A 22,032-nucleotide genomic window follows, 5' to 3' on the forward strand; every position below is an offset into this window, starting at 1 on the left:
TCATTTGAATGCCCCATTGTGTGGTTTGAAATGATCTGGTGGCTTTCAGGAGCTCTTGTGCAACACAGATGTCTGTTAGTAATGAGCAGCGTAGGTGAAGAATAAGGGCTGATAACTGGGGCCATGGTGATGGGCAGTTTATAAGTGTTTATTTTGTGTATTTTGGATTTGTTCCTACTTAGGATAGATGTTCTAGAAATCCTTACATAGACTGATGGTCTGTGGAGTTACTCAGGGTTGTACTTAAGTACAGTTGACCCACTGTACTTAGCACATATAGCTGGGACAGGTGGTTATCAGTCTTCCATCACTTCCATGTGAAGTACCATTTTCAAGTTCATGAATGACCCAGGAATAAAAAGAGAAGGTGAGGAACATGAGGGGCAGTGCAGACACACACAAAGTATTCCAGAGCTGTGTCAGTGCTCCATTTTCTCTGCAGTCTATGTCTGACCTCAGTTAAGAGCTGAGTCCTGCTGTGGTACGGACATCAACTGGTAACAGCATTTCTGCTTCTGCTTTGTTGCAGGGCTTCTTTAAACTGTGTGGTACTAATGAAACACAACTAAAAAATGTTCTTCTGTTGTGAAATGTCATTAGCTATGAAAGGCTGCTTTAAGGATTGCTATTTCAACCCTTCACCACTGTCCCTGTTTTCTACAAGGTCTTCTACTCCTTGCCAAACCATTTCATTTTGGATCTGGTCCAGTTCTCATCAAAGTCATGAAAAAAACTCCAGTAGATTGGGCTATTATTATTTGTGACTGGAAAGGGAAGGGGAACATGCTTGTATGTGATTAAATACTAACATTTTCAGCTGATTGATAAAAGGGAAAGGGAAGAAAGTACCAGAGAACTTCTGGCCAAACCTGTGTTTTCAGTTGCTCTGGCAGGGACCATCTATGTTGCATGTGGTGCTGTGCCAAGCACAGTATCAATACACAGCACCAGTAATAAGGACAGTCATTTTCAGAAGGTCAGAGTATTAGAGTAGATGCTAATGAGTTCCAATTCCACTGTGTCTAACAGGCTGCTTTCAAAAGTCAGGGTTTAATATAGAGACACGGTATCTTTCTTGGAGTGACATGGCAGTTGTTTCACCCACAGTGCCTAAATGGTTTGTTTAAATTTTTGCCACCTTTTTCCCATTCTTTAGGGCTTAAATTTAGAACTGATGTTTGTCTCTTAAGGCGTTGAAAGCGTTGCAGTTGCTGACAGTAATGCCCCTGGCCAGTGCCTTTCACTGCTTGCTTTTCTAAGACTCTCTTTTAGTCGCTCATGACTTTGCCAAACTTGCACAGTTCACAGTGAAATTTCCCATGCTGAGAGGCTGCCTCGAGTTGAATTTTTGGAAAGTGTCAGCAAAAAGGACTTAGCTGGTTCCAAGAACAAGATTAGGAGAAAACACATTGTTTTATCCATCTAGAGTAAATTTTTCCAGCTGTTTTTTTTTATGACCTGCAGTGCCTCCATGCTTTGAAGAGAAGACTTGAAATGGAATCCCCAGGGAAATATACTCAAGTCTGGCATCCTCAAAATGTTGTGCTTTCTTGTGCATCCAGTTTGTTGCAGCATTCTCCAAGTATTCTCCCCGCAGTGAGTGCTGGTCAGAGCTCCTGCCTGCCTGTGCAGGCAGCACGTGTGGCAGCACAGCAGTGCCCAGAGGGACCTGGCACGGCTGGGCTCTCAGGATGCTCTTGAAATTCCTCATCTGAGAGGTCCCTGTCACACCAGGACCAAGGGCAGGGAGACTCCCTCCTGCTCTGACAGAGCTCCCCTCCCTTTGTAAGGGCACTGTAAATGAGAAAAAAGAGTAAAGAGCCAGCAGAGAGGCTGGGGCAGAGAGGGGGAGTGGGGGGTTTGAGGAGCTGTATGAATATTCCAGGATGAAGGATTAGATGTGGCAGCTCTGGGAAAAGGAGCTGTAGAGAAAAGCAGTGGTAAGGAAGGGAGGGCTGAAGAAAGGGAGGTGGTGGGAAGGGTCAGGACTCAATGATTTTCAAAACCAGGAGACATAGGGGATGGGGAAGGCACAGGGGGCAATGAGGGAAGGAAAAGAGGAGAAAAATGTGTTGGATGGGAGAAAAGAGGCCAGAAAGGAAGATAACTAGTGTGGTGTTCAGCTCTGCCCACATTTCAAAGGTCTTTGATGTCCAGGAGGACCTGAAGTGCAGTGGCACAGTTTGAGTTTCTTCCTCCTCTACCACCATTCCACATCAGACATAAGAGCTTTCTGCACACTTGGTGGAGTGAGTAATCCAGGAGGTAATCCAGAGGACTGCCCTAGGGCTGCATCCTAATTTGTGATAATCCATGTGAGGGTCTGGAGAAATTCTGGGCTTCCTTATGTTTTAAAAAAGTACAGGTTGGCTTTTGTTTATTTTTGTTTGAGCAAGCATCCTTTCCAGGAGAGTTTTTTGAAGGGTATTGCTGCAGTGGCAGAATTACAGCATGCTGATCAAAGGCAAGCATACTGGTGCAACTTGAGTTCACTTTTTGTGTTTATGCACAAGAGATTTAACTTTGGAATGCTTATCTTTGCAGCCTTCCTATTCCATTGTAATAATTTTTAAGGCCTAGAACATGCTGACACTAATCCAAAAGCAACAGAACAACAACAGTTATGATGCTGCATTTTTATTACTACTGGCGTTCAGCTTCACACTTACTTGAACTTGGCATGTTTTCTTCTTCATAATACAAATTTATTCTTGGTAAGAACTCATTTAGCTCCATTTTTATAGAATATTTGTAGGGAGGTGTTTAAAAAAGCATAAACAGAAAAGAATAGTGTAAAGTGAAAAAAGTGAACCAGGTGCCTGTGATTTATGCAAGGCAGATTTCCAGGATTACTGAATTTCACTCCCAAGGTCAGTGTAGCATTCTGTAATTGAGAACAAACAGGCACTCACTGTACTCAGTGATTCATTGAGAAGTCAGAAGTAGTAAGTGTAACCAGGTATTTTCTTGAAAATACAATAATCTGAGCTATACTATACAGGAAAAGAAAGTACATTATTGTTTTACAATTATAGCAGAAAATGCATTTGTATTATAAAATTAAGTAAATATCCTTAAAAATATGATGTTAAAAAAAAGGAGATTTTTACAGGAAATATGAATGGGCTTATTTGCCATTGCTCTGTGTTTTATTGAGTTTTGGCTTATAGAGTTTTGACATGTACAAGATGGGAATAAATACCAAGTATATACTAAATATAAATAAATACTAAAATAAAAATGGTGACAATTTTTATTTATTCATAAAAGTCAAATGACATAAGAAGGAAGGAATAGAGGAGGCATGCCAGAAATGCTGCTCCAAATGCTGCAAACTACAAAGGTGAAATCCTCAAAATGTTTTTAGATTGGACTTGCTGCTAAAATCCTACCAACTGCACTATCCAAATTCCTTTTTCTCCCCCTCCTTATATAGCAATAAATAAAAAACTTGCTTCAGGAAAATACACTTGAAGCAGTTCCCTGTTCATTTAATAAATCCTCCCATAGATGTGCATATGGTAGTTAATGATTACTGTATAAGAAGGTGGAGATCTCATTTCCTTGCTTTACTCTGACATTGCTTTAATGGGGGCATTTGCACAAAGCAGGAAGAGAGACCTGGCTGAACCAAGTGGCAAAATGAGATCTATGGTTTCATGACTGTTCCCAGTGAATTTCTTTTTTTTTATAGAGAATTTGCTTTTCTTTTACCTTGGTCCACATTTCTGTGTCTCTCTGTAGTGCTTTCCTCTGAATCCTTCTTCCCTCTGGTTGTCAATGGATTTTGTTTCCCATAGCCTCTTTTGAGGAAAACCATATCCTATTTCAAGCTTCAATAGAAGTCTTGTTTTTGCAGTGGGTGAAAAGGAGTAGGTCTGCTGTTAAACTGAGCCCAGACAAAACTCTGCTCACTGCACTCACACTCAGAAAGTCCCTGGTTTGTAATCAGCTGCCTCAGTCATCACCCAGGCCCCCCCAGACACTTTTGGCCCAGTTTGGCCAAAAGAAAGAGAGAATTGCAGTGATGCACACTTAAAATTTCACACTGAGAGAAAGCACTCGGGATTCCACACACTTTGGGTTTCTATGCTTGTGTAAAAATAAAATTATATTTTACTTCAATTGAACTTTGGTTGCAGTTAAAAATATATTATTCTTATGCAGAAGTGTGGTTATTTTATTCTTGTTACCAACAAAGTAGCTGAAGTTACGTATAAACAGAACTTTTGTCACTGTGATTTTCATTGGTAGAAAGTTAAGCTATTACTATTAAGACTTAGCACAGAACATTAGCATATTCAGGAGGCAAAATATAACATAGCCAACATTAATTATACCACATAGAATAAAGTAATAATAAAGTACCTTCTAAAACACAGTGTGACTATAAAGAACACCAAGAGCAGCAGCCTTTCTTCATAAATCTCACTTTATAATAATAAAATGTCACTATTCCTCCAAGGCTTCTTCCAAGTAATAAATTTTAAGTTGGACCGTTGAATCAAGGAAGCCACAATCCATATTTTATTTTGTCAGTGAATTCCATGATGCACTGGCTAATGAATTTACAATGTACAGATGTGGGACTAGGAGACACCTCCTGAATCTTTAAACTCTGTCCTTAAATAATGAAGGAAAACTGGTTGACAGCTGTCTATAAACAGACACAGGGTTTTGCAGCTGGCGGACAGGTAATAAATTCCTAATAACATGCTAAATACAGAAGTTTTTCTAACCTCCATCTGCTGTGCTACAGCATCTCTTCACAGTGGAATGTTCTTATCTAGATAGCAGTAAAAAGAATATTTTTAAACGCCACTGGATGCCAGCAAGGCCCACATACATTAAAGATATATATTACTGTCTTTGACATGACCTTGCCCCTTTAAATATTTCATATAACCAAGAATAGAATTTTTTTTTTCTAAAACATTTGCCAAGAATGTGTTAAATGAAACTATCGTAGGGAATCATGTACACATTTAACGAGATTCAGGCTGTTATCCAAGAATTACATATGCCTGAAACAAATGTTTAAAATTGTATTCCTATATAAGTGAACCTTACAGAAAAGGTATGAGCCTCTAGAGGTTTCCATTACCCCTTGATTTCTTGCTATGCAAGATACTTGACCTTCACATATCCAAAGTCCTTAAAGACCAACTACACCACATATTGTGTCCAGTTTAGTCCAAACTCAAAGTCCTGTGTCCCTTTACAATGTTTTGTGTGAAAGTAGAGACTTGGATCAGTGTTTGTTAAAAGTGTGACCTGGGTTTGGGCCTGTGAAGAATCACTTACTGCCTGATGGAGATGCTTTGTCTCCACAGGCTATGGCCCTGTGGAATTACTGCTAGAGAACAGTGCTATCAGTCAGGATAAAGATTCCCTCAATATCTCAAACAACCTACTGAATACTTGAAACTCACGTGGAATCACCAGTGACCTGAAAGGAAAACACTTTCTGGACAGTATTCCTCACTACTGATTGTTTACTCAGATATTCTGATTGATTTTGGTTATCTAGCCTCCAGCACAGTAATGATTTTTTTTCCTTATGTCAAGCTGGCATCAAGTTAAAGTCTTGGTCAGTGGTGTCTGGAAGCTGCCATCCAACACTTCAGGTTAGGTGGTAACACAGAGAGAGTCTGAAGTCTGTGCTGCTGTTAAATCTGGAGAGCATGACTGACCTATCTTTGCAGAGTGTTTCTTACCCCAGATTTCCACTTGATTTTTGTTTGATGTTGCTGGGATGGCTGTCCTTAATTGCTGTGACCTAATGCAGTCGCAGTTAAAATGGTTCTTACCCAAGGCTTTTATCTTCTTGAAGCCTTTTCTAAAAAGATTACTTACTTAAAGTATCACATGAAAACTAAATCATACCATGATACTTCTTTGACTTTCCATAACTTTCTGTCCAGTTTTGTACTCAGAAGTAGTTTAGCCTTGGTAGAAATATCTCTAAGGTAAATAATTTGAATCATGTATCAATAAACTTTGCCAGAGTTTCAGAAATTTAAATTAAAGTTTTTTTCTGAGCTTACTCAGTGACTTGAGTCATGAAAGGTGACAGCATAAAAGTGGCTGTAGACAAACTTGTATAAAAGATATAAATGAATTGGAAATTACTGCATGAAAATGATACTTTGGAACATAATGGGGGAAAAAGGATGACAGTGTTGAAAAACCAGAGGCAAAGCATTTGTAATTCAATACTAAATATCAGAATTACATTTATGAATGGTAACAATATGACTAATAGAGTTAAAATTAAACTCTTTTAGAGACATTTCAGAAAGCCACAGGACTAGATGTAATGCTTCAAGCATTACACCTAGAGTGTAAAAAGCTGCACAAAACAAAAATTTAAAGCTGACAGTGGGCCAAAGCTGCCTGCACCAATCATTACAACAGGATTAATTAAAGTTTGCTTGAGAAGTAGTTGTTAGGGACAAGGTGAGGGGAACTATGGCACAGTGGGCAGTAGATCATGGGAATTCACTCAATTATTGGAGCAATGGCACTGCCTGTTGCCTGGGGGATCATCCAGTTGTGCACTGACTGTAGGGGTTGGTCAGGAAAGCTGGGTGGGAGAAAAGCCCTGCAGTGCTGGGGGCTGGAGTGCAGCTCGAGCTCTGCTCTGAGTTAAAGGGCCTCACTCCAAGCATTTGCAGTTACATCATCACAGAGCTGAGGTGAACCAACATAACAGCCTGAAGGAGTAGTGGAATTGTTGTGTTGTTCCTGGATTTATCCTGCATTTTCCTCATTTCAGCAGGCAGGCCAATGACCTCAGTCTTGGGGGAATATTGCATGGAAACACATATGTACTAGCCCAAAGGTATCAGCAGGATACAGAGAGAAACAAATATGCCAGGATTCTTTCTTGGGCAGCATGTGGTTCAATTCAGATTTTTCAGACCTGCACAAATGATCAGGATAAGGTTATTTATGTGGATGATCATCAGGAGACACAGAGGGAAAATGCTCTGGAGGAGCTGGGAATTAAAGTGAGTTACTGGAAGAGAACAGGTTTGCTGAGCTTTCAGGATCATGTGTGGAAGTTCATGAACTGAAAGATTCTTGTAGTAGGATGGTTTTAACTGCTCCTACTGCCTCATTTAAATATAAGGAGGAAATTTCTGCAAGCTTTTTGTGTAAACCTGATTCTGCCTATTTAAGGACACAGGACCTTCAGAAAAATCCCAGCTGGGGCTCTTCCTGAGAGCAAATTCCTAAAATAACAATCACCAACACAGAGCAGTAATCTGCACCTTTTATTTTTAGACTTATTAAGATGCTGGTGTGGAGGATAATGTCAAGTAAGAAAGAGAAAAACATGCATGTGATAATATTTCCAAGCAGTTCCACTGTCACAGACCTATTCCTCTGCTGCCAGGAAGCAAAGAAGTTGTTCCAATAATTCATTACTCACTCTGTCTTTTTTTCTTATCTTAGGAAAAATCTTTATCCCTAAAGAAAAGCCCGTAGAAACCCGCACAGAAGAGAAGGTGACCCTGGATCCAGAGCTAGAAGAGGCCCTGGCCAGTGCTTCCGATACCGAGCTCTATGACCTGGCAGGTTAGAAAATATACAGATATGATCCTCCCACATGTCCAGCTCTTCTCTGGCCACACCTGCCACCAGGAGTGTCTCATGATGCCCCCTCCAGCACCTGGTGCTTGTCTGTTGGCTGGCCAAGCCGTGGGCCACACGTTGCCCAGGATGATTGAAGCGTGACTTGACAGCTGCTGCATTTCAGACTTCTCTGCTTAAAATTGGTGTGTCAGGCCAGGGGGGAAGATGAAGCAGCTCATGTGATTTGGGGAAGGGAAGGGTGGACAGTGGACTGCAGGCTGGAGTGCTGGCACTATGATGGAAGTGACTGATCCTACTGTATCTGCATTGTTTGTAGCATCCTACAGCTACCTCCTCTCAACTCTGACATCCCAAATAGCCAGATAAACTTGTTACAGCATGCAGTGGATAAAGATCCTGAGTCCATGAGGAAATTTGGAATCTAACCCCTTGAATGAGAAAATTGGTTGCCAGGGTTAAACCTGGGTGTCTTCACCACTTCTGATTATTTTCCGAGCACGTTAATATCGATGTGCTTCCATAAGAAACCCTGGTGGGAATGCCAATGCATTAAGCTCATCACATGTACAGTGACATTCTCAGATACACCAAACAATAGAACATACGAGTAATAAGAAGTTCAGGTTGTATATTAGGGGAGAAGTAGTGTACCATTGAAACAATTTACCCAAAGAAGTTGTGGGATTTCCATCCCTGGGTGTTTTCAGACTCCAGCAGACAAAGCCGTGGCTGACCTCATTAATGCTGGCAACATTCCTGCCTGAGGGAGAGGCTGGACAAGATGACCCACAGTGGTTCCTTCCAGCTGGCACTTCTGGGATATGCATTCTACATTGACTCGATTGTTCAAAAATCTATATTGAAAGTGTCTGTATCTCCAGAATTTGGAGCCCAAAAGACTCTCCCTACCAGCAGGCATGACGCACAAAGTTCTCATTTTATAAAGGGGGTTTTGTTTGGGGAACGAAACTACAATTTGCAGCAGATACTTTCCTGCAGTCTGTGTTCCTGTCATTAACATTGTATCCTCTTGCTGGTGTTTACACATTTCAGCTGTTCTTGGAGTGCACAACATGGTCAACAACCCAAAATTTGATGAGGCAGGAGCCCGCGGTAAAGATGGAAAAGGAATCGTGAGAAGTAAGCAAGCAGATTTCTCTTGTGGGCTGCATGTCATCTTTAGGGACTTCTACACCTGGAGGTGGGGTCTGTTGGTCTAATTTAGTGTAATGTAACTGGACCTAACTTTGATTGATCTAATTAATCATGAAAGATGACTTTTTAAAAGTAAATACAATCTTAAAATTCATTATAAAAACAACAGTAATATACAAACAAACCATTCCTAAGGAAATTTGTTTTCCTAGAGAGCAGTATCTGGCTCTGCAGAGGTGTTTGAAAGAGTAGGAGTATTTGAGAGGCCAAGACATATAAATTTCCATTCCATTTTAGTTTAGGCAGCAGGCAGAAAACAGAGTGAGCTGTAGCTAAGAATTGGCCACTGTTCAGGCCAGGCCATCTTGCCCCAGGTAGTTACATTTACACACCTGAAAAATTACTTGTAACCACTGGGCTCAAATGTGGCAGAATCCCTGTCAGAGTCACATCGGTGACCAGAGTCACCTCGAGCTGCATTCACAGCGGGGCAAAGACTGCCTGGATGTGCTCCTGCCCCAGCCACTCCCTCTGATCTCCCACCTCCACCTGGCTCCTGTGGCAGTGGTGCAGAGTGCCTGTTCTGTGGCTCCCTAGGGACACAGGAAACAGAATCATTCTGGAAATCCCCCAAGAGAAACAGCTGTAGTTACTAAAAACAAACCCAAAAATGTTTGCACTAAATAAACAGGCCTTTGGTGAATGTGATCTTAGCTCAGCAACCCACAGGATGGATGGAGAAATGGGTACATCTGAATTCCAAGCTTTTCTTGAGAGCTGCCAAGCCTTGATCCAGAGCTTGTCGCCTCCAGGCCCTGGGGTATCTAGTGGGCTAAATTTTACTTCTTAAGACAAAACTGTGGAATGCCCTTTCCTAGGGAAACAGTACTAAAAAAATGTTTTCTTCTTCTCAGGCCATGAGAACAGCAGCTATCTTTACCAAGGGCTTTCCTTTCCATCTTCCATTGCTAAAGGGGAGGAGGGAAAGTAGACAGGACACCATGTCACTTCGTTTTTCTCAGGATAAAGCTGCTCTGCAAGCCTTCCCAGTGGGGCCCTGTGTGAGCTGCCATCTGTCTCATAACAGGCAACTGCATGCATTACTAATCCTCATAGATTTCAGAATATTTTTGTTGTACTAAGTCAAAAAGTCAGCTATGTGAGTCAGCTAAACTATGCTCCAATCACAGACCTATGAACCAGAAAGTCACCATTGCATCGCTGTATTCTTTGGTCCAAAAGCAATACCTTGCCTTAGCCAAGTGAAATGCTTCAGTAAAAATTTGCTCATCAATGTGGCAAAAGAACACCATGATTAAAGAAAGAAGAAAAACTCGTGGAAAGCAACAAGAACTAGAAAATGAAAATTCCTCCTTACTCTAGACTGAGTACACTGTGGTGTCTAACCTGAGGACAGGGTGCCTGTGTCTCCCCTGCTCCCAGTCTGGCAGGGTGTTGCCACAAGTGCAAAAAATGCTTTGCTTTTCTTGTTTACTTTCTATCTTTGCATCCAAGGTGAATTCTCTAAATGTAGTTTTCAATTCCCAGCTCCCTAGAAAGCCTGAAGTGTTATCAGGGATATGTGAGGTCTCTCAGGGAATTAGTGAAAAAAAAGGTTTGGCATCAAAGGGAGAAGAGTGAAAACCAGCTCAAGATTTGTCTATGACCATCTCTACTATGAGTATGAGCTCTAATTAAGATGTGGTTTTCTTTTGGCCCATGATGTGGCATAAAGTTTAACCCATTGCAATGAACAGCAATGTGTAGTACACTGAGACTTGAGCACAAGTCTTCAAGACCTCTCCCTGTCTGCAGCATAAAATAAAAGGATTCAAACATACTTGTGGTCAGCAACATATTCCTTTCTTGCTTCTAATGGCTTGGGCAGTCAGGGTTAATAAATTATTCTCCACAACTATATGTGTGGGAATTAGATTGTATTCTAAGCTAATTGTGTTCTAAGCTATAATTTTTATGCATCTCTGAGCATATTTATAGCTCATAGCTTCCAGCACTAAATACCATAGTTCTTTGGAACAAGACTACTCAAAGATTTCATAAATCTTGGTGCTGGCAGACAGACTTACTTTTCATGCTTTGATAGTTTTATTATTTAAAAAGTGCAGATGTTGCAATTTTACAAGAGCTAATTGAATTTATAGTAAGGCTGATAGTATCAGCTGAGAGGAGGAAACTGAGGGGCCTCCTGCTCATGTTGCTTTATGTAGCACAGTCTATTCATAGGTGCAGGGACATTTTCTAACTAATATAATGGGCAAGTTCTGAGCACACCTTTCTTTACAGATATTAGACAAAGTACAAAGCAGCCCTTGCAGTATATCACATCCCAAGCAATAGTCTTCAAAGCTGCTTTGGCTCCAATTAATTATACATGGATTTTTATATAAAGGAGGAGTTTGCCCATGACAATGCTGCCCAGCCTGCCTGACCACAGCCTCCAGTGACAGCTCTGGGTGCACAGGGGGTGCAAAGGGCATGGCAGGGATAAGGGGGATAATACTCCTACTTGCAGGTTTTGTGGTTCCCATAAACCCTTCCTGGATTGCTGCAGTACAAACCTAAATGGGAATGGAACAGCCAGAGTGATGGTGCTTGTTCCTGGGGTGACATTTAATGAGATTTTGTGTTGCAGATGTGGTGAAAGGTGAGAAGGTCAAGCCCATCTTTGAGGAGCCACCTAATCCAACCAATGTGGAAGCAAGTTTACAAAGGATAAAAGCAAATGATCCTAGTCTCACAGAAGTTAATCTCAACAACATAAAGGTAGATGCTGTGGTTTTGTCCATGCCATCATAGGAGGATTTATTCAAATACTTTCAAAGCCTGTGCCTTTTGTCCTCAAATTTTGTCTTTCTTTACTGTTCAGAAAAAGCAGGACACTCAGGGAAGGGGTGGGGAAAGGACTGTTGTAGTGGCTCCAAGGTCATCAATTCCTGATGCTGAATTAAATGCTGATTAAATGCCCAAGGGGTGACTCCCTTTGGCTGCCTTTCCCAGCAGATTGTAAAGGAAGATACCTCATGGGTACTATGTAATCATCACTGGCCAAATTCAATTAGCCCACACAGGCAACTGGAGGAGGAGCTGGCAGGTGGAGAGGGAACAACTGGCAGAGGAATGGAAAGTGGCTCAGCGAGGGTCACGTGCTGGCCTTGGCCTGACCCAGTTCTGGGCAGCACAGCCTGGAGAGGCAGCGCCAGCCTCTGGGGGCCACTGTGCCCGTTCTGACACACTCCTAAGAGCACCAGGGATGTTTCCCTTGCATAGACTGTGGTTGTTCATCAATCAGTTTCATAATAATTAAAATCAGCAGTGTGATTGGCTTTCCTAATTACTGGATTTGTTTTTTTACCCTAGAATATTCCTATTCCAACATTGAAAGAATTTGCAAAAGCTCTGGAAACCAACACACACGTGAAGACATTCAGCCTTGCAGCTACTCGAAGCAATGACCCCGTAGCTATTGTAAGTTTTAACATTACTGGGAAAAAAGAACCACAACAAATTTTAAGTAGGTCCATGTCTGCTTTAGGATACATTCTTTATTTTCCCTTGCAGGAATTCCCTATGGCTATGCAAAGTAGTAATATAATCTCTTCTGATCTACCTCTCCATTCTTCTAAGCATATTTATGTTTTATTTCTTGTTGGTACAAAGCTATGTTTTGCAGATTCCCTGTTATTCCCTGAAACTTTCAAGATGTTATCTCATGTTCCCTCTTTTTCGCCCTTCAGGCATTTGCAGATATGTTGAAAGTGAACAAAGCACTGAAGAGTCTGAATGTAGAATCCAACTTCATCACTGGGACAGGGATTTTGGCACTGATTGAGGCACTGAAAAAGAATGAATCCCTAACAGAGATTAAAATTGACAACCAGGTAAAGAGAGACCACTGGGGAAGTTCACTTTTGTTTCTCTTTTATATGGATTCCCAGAGGGTTCTACCAGGGGACTCTGGCAGAGCCAAGGCAGCCTCTGTGGCTCAGTCATTCTGCAGCTCATGTCCCCAGTCAGTGCAACCAAGGAGTGGGAAAGTTCTCAGTAAAACTACTCAAAGCCAAATACAAAACCCAGGGCAAAATCTCCAGGGGTGAGATTCTCTGCAGTTTGCAGCCAGTACTTAAATACAACCACTTACTTATCTCTCATATGAAAGCAAATGTTTCCTTTTCTTTTGGGGACTCTTCACTACATCGCCAACAGAGGCAGCAGCTTGGGACAGCTGTAGAGATGGAGATTGCCAAGATGCTGGAGGAGAACTCCAGGATTCTCAAGTTTGGATACCAGTTCACAAAACAAGGTCCAAGAACCAGGGTAGCAGCAGCTATCACTAAAAACAACGACCTGGGTAAGTTGCCACTTCATTTACTCATCATTTCTTTGTGTGAGCCAAGCCCTGACCTTCCCAGGCACAGCTCTCCCTGTCTGTACATTCAGATGGAATTTTGACTACAGCATTCTGTGTAAGGGGAGCTGCAAAGCTCCTCGGGCTCTAGAGCAGAAAACAGCAAAGATCTTACTGGGATTACGAGCCACTATTTTTCCCCTGCTCCTTCTGGGAAGGGGAGTTATTTCAGCCTTTTCTATGGAGTATCCTGAATTTCTCACTGCTCTATCTGCTGTTCTGGCCAGTGAATGAGGAGTCAAACCCACCCTGTTTTCTGAGAGGGCACAGAAGTCCTGACTTTGTTGTCCAGCCCATGATGGACCAGGCCTGCCCAGCCAAGGGAGCAAACCAGACCCTCCTGCTTTTGTGACCAAGTACAGGCAAAGACAATAAAACCCTGCAAGTGTCACCTGAGTGTGACATGCTCTGCCCTTTGTGCTCAGTACACAGAATACAAAGGAGATGACTGGGCATAAGAAATTCAGAGTGAGAAGGGGAAAAAAAGAAATTAAACTTCATATTTTTAATCAGTTTTGCTTCAGACTGGGGTATCAAACCCTGATGTCTTTGTGGCTTTCAGCTTGGGTTTCTCTCTGTGGGAATTAAGATAAAAGTTGAGCTGAAACCGTTTTCTTTCATACATACTTTTAGGGGTTTGAAATTTTAATTTTTAGCAATACCTAAGCATTGCAACTATATACTATTTTTCCTAAAACTATCAGTGTCCCAGAAGGGTATTTGAAAAATCCCATCTACAAAGAGAGAAAAACCCTTTTTTCCCATTATTTCACCACTTGTCATTAGAATTATGTCCTAATCTTCATTTTCCTGTGTTTGTGTTGTTTGGTTTTGTTCAAGATTTTGTAGGACAGAATTCCTAAAGGAATTCAATAAAATAAATGAACAAAACACTGAAAGCAGACCCACGTGACTGATGCTGCACTGCAGGCTTTGGAATAATGCAGTCTGTTTGCCAAAAGGCATGATAAAAAAAAACCTCCTCTTAGTAAAGTAATGAGATGTTTAGCAATATATTGTTGTTATTGACTTTCTGTGGTGAAAAGCATTCATCCATCAAGTTCTACTGCTTTGTTCTGTGCTTCAACTGTTCAATATCAGGAACAGGACATGACATTGACATAACATTAAATTTTGTATCACACAAACAGGAGAACCTCACAAATCTTATCGGGTCAGGTCAGAAAAGGCTCAGTGCATTTTATTAGACTGTGGAGTAGCAAATGCTGCCCAACTAAACCTGCTCTATACCAGGTATAAGGTATCTTAAGTGCTGTAAAAATTCACACTGCTTTTCAAAATAATCCTGCCCATAACACAAGGTTTACCACTGCTTTGCTAAATGGCAACTTCAGCCTATGTGGTTTCCAGTGAAAAACCAGAGTTAATTAACTGACTATCTGATGGCTGATGCAGTCAGAGCATGTTAAGTTTAAACTTTCTCTTTAAACTTAAAAAGGTAATTGAAGGTCCAATATGATATTTTTTGCCAATATTAACAGATATTGGTACTTAAGAGTACTTCAAATTATTTTCTAAAAAAATATGATTACTGCTTACCTATAGTATACACTGTGCAATTACAGAAGTTATTAATTTTTGATGCCTAAAGCTTAAATAATCCAGAGCATTGCAGACTAGAGCAGACCAGTATTAATTTAGCTGGAACACAGTGTCTTTTAAAAGAACAATAAAACTGTAATAAAATCTAAATGGAATCACTGGAAGGAAGTGCAGGAAGTGGTGATTTTTTTTATCATCTAAAACCTTTAGCTCAGAATGTGATTTTTGTGGAAAATGTATTGATGTGAACACTTGGTGAAATTCTACAGCCTGCAATACAAAAAAAGCAGTTTAGGTACAATTCTTGTGTTGAGCGTTACGGTACATGGTATGTATTGATTATGGTATTTGTGGGCATAATTCTTCTGAGCATTTCTCAGAAGCTCCTCCCTTCTGTGCTGGTTCCATGTTCCTGGGAGGGCTGTCTGTAGAGGAGCCCTGGTGCTCTCAGGAAGGCAGTACTGACTCTGTCCTGGTTCTGCCGCAGTTCGGAAGAAGCGCGTGGAAGGCGAGCGGCAGTAGCCACAGCACCGAGGACACCAGCCAGGACTGGAGGCCACCACCCACTGCAGCCTCAGAGTGCTCACTGCTCACAAGGAAAGGCACTGGAAAACTATTACAATGGGAGTTGCTGATTTCTGTTAATGTCTCCTTTTAACCTTGAAAACAGAGCCTGCCCATTTTTAATTTTCATGGTTAATTTAATTCTTATGAGAAAGGTTCATAGTTGGTTTGATTTTAATGAAGAAAATGGTTTGCGGTATCTGAAGCCAATATGCAGCATCTTAACTGTGTTACTGAGCATAACATATAGTGACTCTGACCCTTATTTTAGACACTTTTTGATATATAAAAATATGACCTTGTATATGGATAAGGGAATCTCTGCTGAAAATAGAAATTTTAGGGCCAAGTTCTGCAATGCCTTATGTCTGTGAATAATCCTTACTTATGTGTATAGTCCTGCTGAACTGAATCCTGCAATGGGCTGCTCCCAGGAGTAGAACTAGTGATGCCAGTACAGGTTTGCAGGTTCACACCCCTGAGCCTCTCTCCTGCAGTGGGATCTGGGCAGCTGGAACCACCTTGGAACAGCTCCTGTCACCCTTGCTGGGTCTCCACCCGTCCAGCTCCCAGTGCAGGATCACGCCTAGACGTATAAACATTGTCAAAGCGTACTTGTTTACATAAGCTTAGGTTAGGTGGATCATTTTGCAATGTTACACTGATGTTTTTTATTCTTACTCCACATTGTAAAGTAATATTAGTGCTGCCAATCCTGTAGACATTGAATGTTTTGGGTTTTTTTCCTAGGCCAACAAGTTTTTGTTTGCTACTAGAATGCACAGTTTACAGCTAGTGATCTTAACCTAAACAAGTATTCTGAGCAATATTTGTTTTGCTTTGAGCCATGAGTTTGACTTTTTTTAGTTCTGTATTTATGTACGTTTGTTAGCATTATAGGACTGTTCTCAGGACCTTTTAGATGAAGATTAATTAAATACTTAATCCAAGCGAGCCACTGTGCTACCAGGGAAAGACATTAAAGGGGTAGCTTTGACAGCTACATGACTGACATTTATATGCTGCAGTTGAGGTTTGTATCACAAGGCACATGAGTATTCGTGCCAGTGTTTATTTGAATAAGGGCAGATTTAAGCACATGCAGAAATGCTTTGCTAAATCATGGCCTCAACTTACATGCTGGACATTATCTTAACCCAGTGGAAAACACTCACGAAGCAGCAGCTAACCCCAATGCTCAACAGCATTGAAATTTCAGTAAGAATTCAGTCTGATGTTTCATTTTGTGTATTTCACCACCTAAAAGTACTCTCTACCACAGTTGTATCACTGCCAACAGCTGACTGACAGCCAGGGGTTCATTTTGGCCCCACGTGCACCTGCTGTGAGGGCCAAGGGACGCTCAGGTCAGATGTGTCACACACCCCAAGCTTGCAGAAATGCAGAAATGCTCCTGCAGCCAGTGCTGTCACCTGGGATGAAGCACTGCTTGCTGGGGCAGTGCTGGACACCACAGTCACTGCAGGATGCTCCTGAGCCAGCAGGGACAGCTGTGGGGCACTGGGATCAGAGACCTGGGAGCCCCAGTGCAGGCTGTGCTTGGCACAGTTCCCTGAGTGATGTTTTCACCCTGCTGAGGTGTGAGCTAACAGGATGAACCCTCCCTCTGTGCCTTTTGTAAGGGAAATGAGAAGGTGCAAGGCAATGCTCTTCCTGTTGGATACTGGTCTTTGTTGTGGGGTCCAAAGTGAATAACACTCACTGAAATCCCACCTAAAATACTTGGCTGAAGTGGTCTGCTGAGCTGGGATAAAAGTGCAGTAGCCACAGTTTACTTCCCTAGGAGCTCCCAGTCTCTACAATTTTCACTCCTTCCCTTTCTCAGAATAAACTGAAACCTTTGCTTTGCAAGTAAAAAACAAAACACACAGGTGAGTCTTGCTAAGGTTTCCCCTGGATCCATGCAGGATTTGCTGTGAAAAACTTTGATCTCCCATTTTAAAAAAATTACAATTCTGTAATATAGTCATAACTCTGCATGGGCTTAAACTGAATCCTTAAAAACATTTGGATTACAAGGGGAATACTGGGCTTTGCACCATGAAGTTTCATGGGTAGGAAGAATCCTCATCCACAGCACCTAAAGATTATGTTACTGATAACCTTCACTGACAGGAATCACTCTGCCCCTAATTTCATGTTCTTTTCCTTTGATCCAACCAAGGGAATCCCAATTATCAATCAATTGTTTGAAGATTTTTTAATGTTTATTTTTTCTTTATTAGTGGTACGTATCTGTGTTCAAGGGAAACAAGTGCAATCCATTTCTAGTCTTAGTTGCCATTGACAGTGTTGGTATTTGCATGCAGCAGTTTCACAAGGATGGGTTGGTCTGACTGCTTCATGGTGCCTGCAGCAGGTCCTGGATAGCTTTGCTCAGAGCCACACACGTGCTTACACAGCCAGGTGTGTTTTGCAGCCCCAGTTTGCTCCGTGGACCGAGGTGCCTGGCTGGGGAAGGCTCTGTGGGCATCCCTTCATGTGCCATGCCCTTTGCACAGCCACGGTTCCTCTGCAGGGAGGAGCCTCACCCTGGAGGGATCATCTCCAACACCAGCCCCACCCTGAGCGAGCAGACAGGGCCAGAGCTGTGCAGCCATGGCCAGGACCTGGGAGCCTGGCTCCTTCCAGCATGTGTGAGGAGAGCTCCCGATCCCTGGCTGTTTTCTGCAGGCAGCTGCTGCCAGCCCCTGCCAGGGGGCTCAGTGACCAGAGATGTCTTTGTTCTGCCTCTTCTGTGTGCTCCACACAAGGCCTTGGTTGTCACCAGCCTTGAGTGTCACAGGTCAGACATTGCAACAATATAAAGATCTGTTGGATGCAACAGCACACAGTGGTGATGCTTGGAGGCAGATTTTCACACTAATACAGGATTATTTAGCTGGTTAAAAATGTCTGCAACTAACAAAAAGGGGGCAGGATGGGACAAGTTATTTAATGTCCTACTTTCAGACAACATCTGGCATTGTCAATGCTGAATGGGGAACAAGGACAGAAGAGTCCCTTTTTCTTAAGCATTCAGGAGTAACTGTCTATTTTTGCACATTGCTTCTCGTGTTGACTGCTTCAGTTTGGTTTGTATTTTTTATACAGGTTTTTCATGGAAAAGCTCAACTTTGTGTGTGTCCTAACATCCATGTGAAGTGTAGTGTGCACTGAGGACCGTATGTGTACATGTATAAATGACGATGTTAGCTCTGGAACAAACGTAATTGCATGCGCACAGTGTGGTGCATATTACTCAAGAGGAAGAGAATTACCACGCTATGTAACAGTGACTCCCCAGCATTGTGGTTTTTCTAAATAAACCTTCACAAAGGATTTGGATTTTGCAATTTTTCATGTGTTTGTGACTTGAATTGAGCCCCCGTTGGTGCTCTGACATCAGATTAAACTGCTTTCTCCTCTGCGGCTCTTGCAGCTTTCACTCTGCTGGATTTCACCTTCTCAGGTGGAGAGACTGGTGGTATTTCCTGCCCTCTGTTCTCCACAGTGTCTCAGCAATTTCCATATGGCGCCTCATTAGAATTTGACACTAAGACACACCAATTTCTTTCACATTATCCCCAGTTCTAAGATTTAAGGGGCTCAAGTGCACTGCAGAGTGCCTAAAGGCCTGGACTGAGTTAATGACATGGTTAACATGGCCCTTAGAACCTGTGCTGCATGACAAAAGAACTGCCAAATACACCTAACTGCGCAGTGCATAAGGACAATTGAAAAGGAAATGTCATTTCCCCACAGACAATTTGCTCTCCACAATCCCAGAGAACTTCACAGTTAACCCACAGAGAAACAAAACATCTTCTCTACCTATTTTAAGACCGCCTTTACTTATGTCAGTACTTTAACTGTGAAATCTCACAATATGTTTCTTCTTTTCATCTCAGTGTAAATAAGTGGATGACACTTCAAGAAAATGAGGAAATCTCATACTGAAGGAAGAGGAGGTATCTGTGTCCCAGTGTGTGGTTCTGCTGGGATTTGCCTAAATCAGAAGAGTGCTCATGGGAACTATGCAGCACAATTCCCAGATCCTCAGTCGTAAGGGAATCAGAGAATACAGCTGCAGAGAAGCTCATGAGGTCATGCACTCCATTTCCTATCTCTCAGAATTTTATTTCTACATAATTCATAGCTTTTACCAAAAGACCAGTTTTGGTCCTGCATCCCTTTCATTACAGGGGTTGTGTTCAATTCCCTTGGGATTTTGAATATAAATGCAGTATATACCAAAGAACACAGATACTGTATCCCACCTTATCACTCTGCACCTTTATTTTAGGAATCAGCTTCTTCCCTTGCACTCACCTTTTTCAGAATGGAAGTTTCATATACTGTTGAAAAATAATGACTTTACAAAGAGAGGATTGATATTATTCTTAATCTCTGAGCATGCATCTTTATATCTTTCCTATTCCAATCAGTTCAATCCTCTCCCAAGCTTGAGCAACAACAGCGCAAACCCCAGTGCTTCATATTCTGCAAGGAATGCCAGGTCATTTTCCCATGATATGGAGTGACAGCCTGAACTGCAGGAAGCTGCATTTCCCACTGCCCATCCATCCCCCGCTGTTGCCATGCAGAAGGTCCCTTACTTGTGTTCTTTTAATCTACCCAAAAGTAAAATCTCAGTTTTGAAGGAAGCAGAGACTCCAGGGAGTTTTAATACAATATCAAAGAACGGGGTGCAAGCTGACTAAATCTTGTGCCCTCCTGCAGGAGCTCTGCTCTGTTGGCTGGTGTGTTTCCCCAGCCAGAGCCAGGAGCTCTGTGCTCTCTGCCCAGCACAAGCTGCTGCCAAACCTGCAGCAGGCTGGCACCCAAATGCAGTGCAAGGAGAGCACAGACAGGCACCACAGGGCAAGTGCTCTGCTGGGGATGGGGCTGGTGGACAGGAACCACGAAACCAAGCAGTTCTCAAATTAACATTTTGGATATTTTAACAGAGCATTTGAACATTAAACCTAACAATCTGTTTCAGCCAGAGCAAATGTACTTCTGTCTGAACGGAGCAGAGTGGCCAAAGGGCTTTGAGGCTTCCTTCTGGAGGAGGTGGCACAGGGGCAAAACACCGGCAAAATTGTGTTCAGCTGGTTCCCAGCCACAGCAAAGTGCTTTAAATATTCATGTTGTTCCTGTCTATTCCCATAAAGCAGATGAGCACAAACAAAAGCAGCACAAGGGACGTCCCTTAATGAGGGTCTGTTTGTTTCTTATAGCCAGCTGTCTGACTTTATAGAGTCTGACATTAGGCAGACTTACTCAGTGAGAAAGGGAGGAGAAAACAAGGCAGTCAGATAAAGCTATTGCATGTAGTGTTTCACAGTCAATCTTTTCTGATAATGACTGCATTGATAATAAATTGAAGAGAATCTGGAAGCAACATTTCTTGGTTGCAGAATTGTTTATTTCTCAGCTGTCACCGCAGATGCAGGTCACCTAAAATCTGCTTAGATCTCAATCTGTTAGTGAACACTAAAGAATTCCCCAGGCCTGAGAATCTTGCATTAATTCTTCCACTTGTCCATGAAAATGTTGTATACTCATCATTCATCCAAATCGGCTTAAAAGCTGTCAGATGATGGTGCTGGAGAAGGAGGTCACTGTGCCCAGTGTCTGGTGAACCAGGGCATTGGCATTCACGGTCAGTTTGTACTCAGCAGTGCTGGCACTCTGCACACACTGGTGTTCATCACCCCCATGAAGCAGATTGCTTAGAGATCTAATGTGGTTTTGTGTTATAACAGTTCACAGGACGCTGCATCCAGGAGCAGAAAAAACAGAGACATTGGCAGGAGCTGCTGTGGAGGCTCCCCCCACCCTTTAGCTGGTGGGCAATGCCAGGCAGCACAGTTACTCTATTGCATCCCTGTATTTTTCCTGCATGCTTTTAGGCTGCTTGAGGGAAAAAAAAAAAAAAAAAAAAAAAAGAAGAAGAAGAAAAGCAAAAAAAAAAAAAAAAGGTGCCATTAATGTGTTAACTCACTTGAAAATAAGAATAAGCCCTCAAAAGAGTCTCCTTAAAATTTTGTTCTGCAGAGCGAATTGCTCTGTGGCTGCTGATGAAAGCTCCAGTTAAGCTCTCTCTGCCTTCACACTCCAAATGTGCTGGTTGATCCAGGTGAACTACTGTGACATCTTAAATGCACCACAGGGAAGTTTATGGCATCTCTTCTGAGCCTGGAATAAAGTCAAGAGCACTTTTACTGAACCTGGGCCTGGTTACCTCACGTTTAAGTTGCCCTCGATTTTTGCAGAGTACTGATCTCATTTGTGGAAAAGTCTAGAGTGCCTGACAGCAGGGAAGTGGAAGTTTGATTGTCATGAGCGGACAGAAGCGCTCAGCAGCTGTGACAAACCCAGCCAGCAGGACATGAGTGGTTATTCCACCTGCCAAGAGCTGGGGTCCCTTCCAGCACTAGAGATTCAGGGGGTTTGAAAGACCATTTCCATGATGAGAATGACTGAAGATTTAAACAAAGATATGTGATGACATTTACATAAAAATGCATTTGCTTTAATTTCATATACATTTTTCATTACAATGAGACAGCTGTACTAAATATTTTCTAGATTTTTCCTGTTCTATTTCTCTACCAGTGAGAAAATCCAATTAAAATATTATTTCCCTTCACTCTTCTGAAGCTTTCAAATTGACTCCATAATTAAATGAACAAGTCATAACAAGTTACTTTTAA

At 42.0% G+C, this 22,032-nt stretch overlaps 1 protein-coding gene across 3 annotated transcripts in view; it reads left to right on the plus strand.

Moving 5' to 3' along the window:
• The window catches only part of LOC128794807 (tropomodulin-2), a 35,812-nt gene extending 17,146 nt beyond the window's left edge, over nt 1–18,666 (plus strand). For all 3 annotated transcript variants that reach the window (XM_053955020.1, XM_053955019.1, XM_053955021.1), the window contains exons 4-10: nt 7,462–7,584; nt 8,656–8,742; nt 11,411–11,541; nt 12,136–12,243; nt 12,513–12,656; nt 12,982–13,126; nt 15,234–18,666. In XM_053955020.1, coding sequence (XP_053810995.1) covers nt 7,462–7,584; nt 8,656–8,742; nt 11,411–11,541; nt 12,136–12,243; nt 12,513–12,656; nt 12,982–13,126; nt 15,234–15,268 — 773 coding nt within the window. In that variant the 3' untranslated portion in view covers nt 15,269–18,666. The remainder of the gene's footprint in view (nt 1–7,461; nt 7,585–8,655; nt 8,743–11,410; nt 11,542–12,135; nt 12,244–12,512; nt 12,657–12,981; nt 13,127–15,233) is intronic.
• The last annotated feature ends 3,366 nt before the right edge of the window (nt 18,667–22,032 follow it).

The sequence above is a fragment of the Vidua chalybeata genome, chromosome 13 (genome assembly GCF_026979565.1).
Source record: "Vidua chalybeata isolate OUT-0048 chromosome 13, bVidCha1 merged haplotype, whole genome shotgun sequence".
Classification (NCBI taxonomy): domain Eukaryota; kingdom Metazoa; phylum Chordata; class Aves; order Passeriformes; family Viduidae; genus Vidua; species Vidua chalybeata.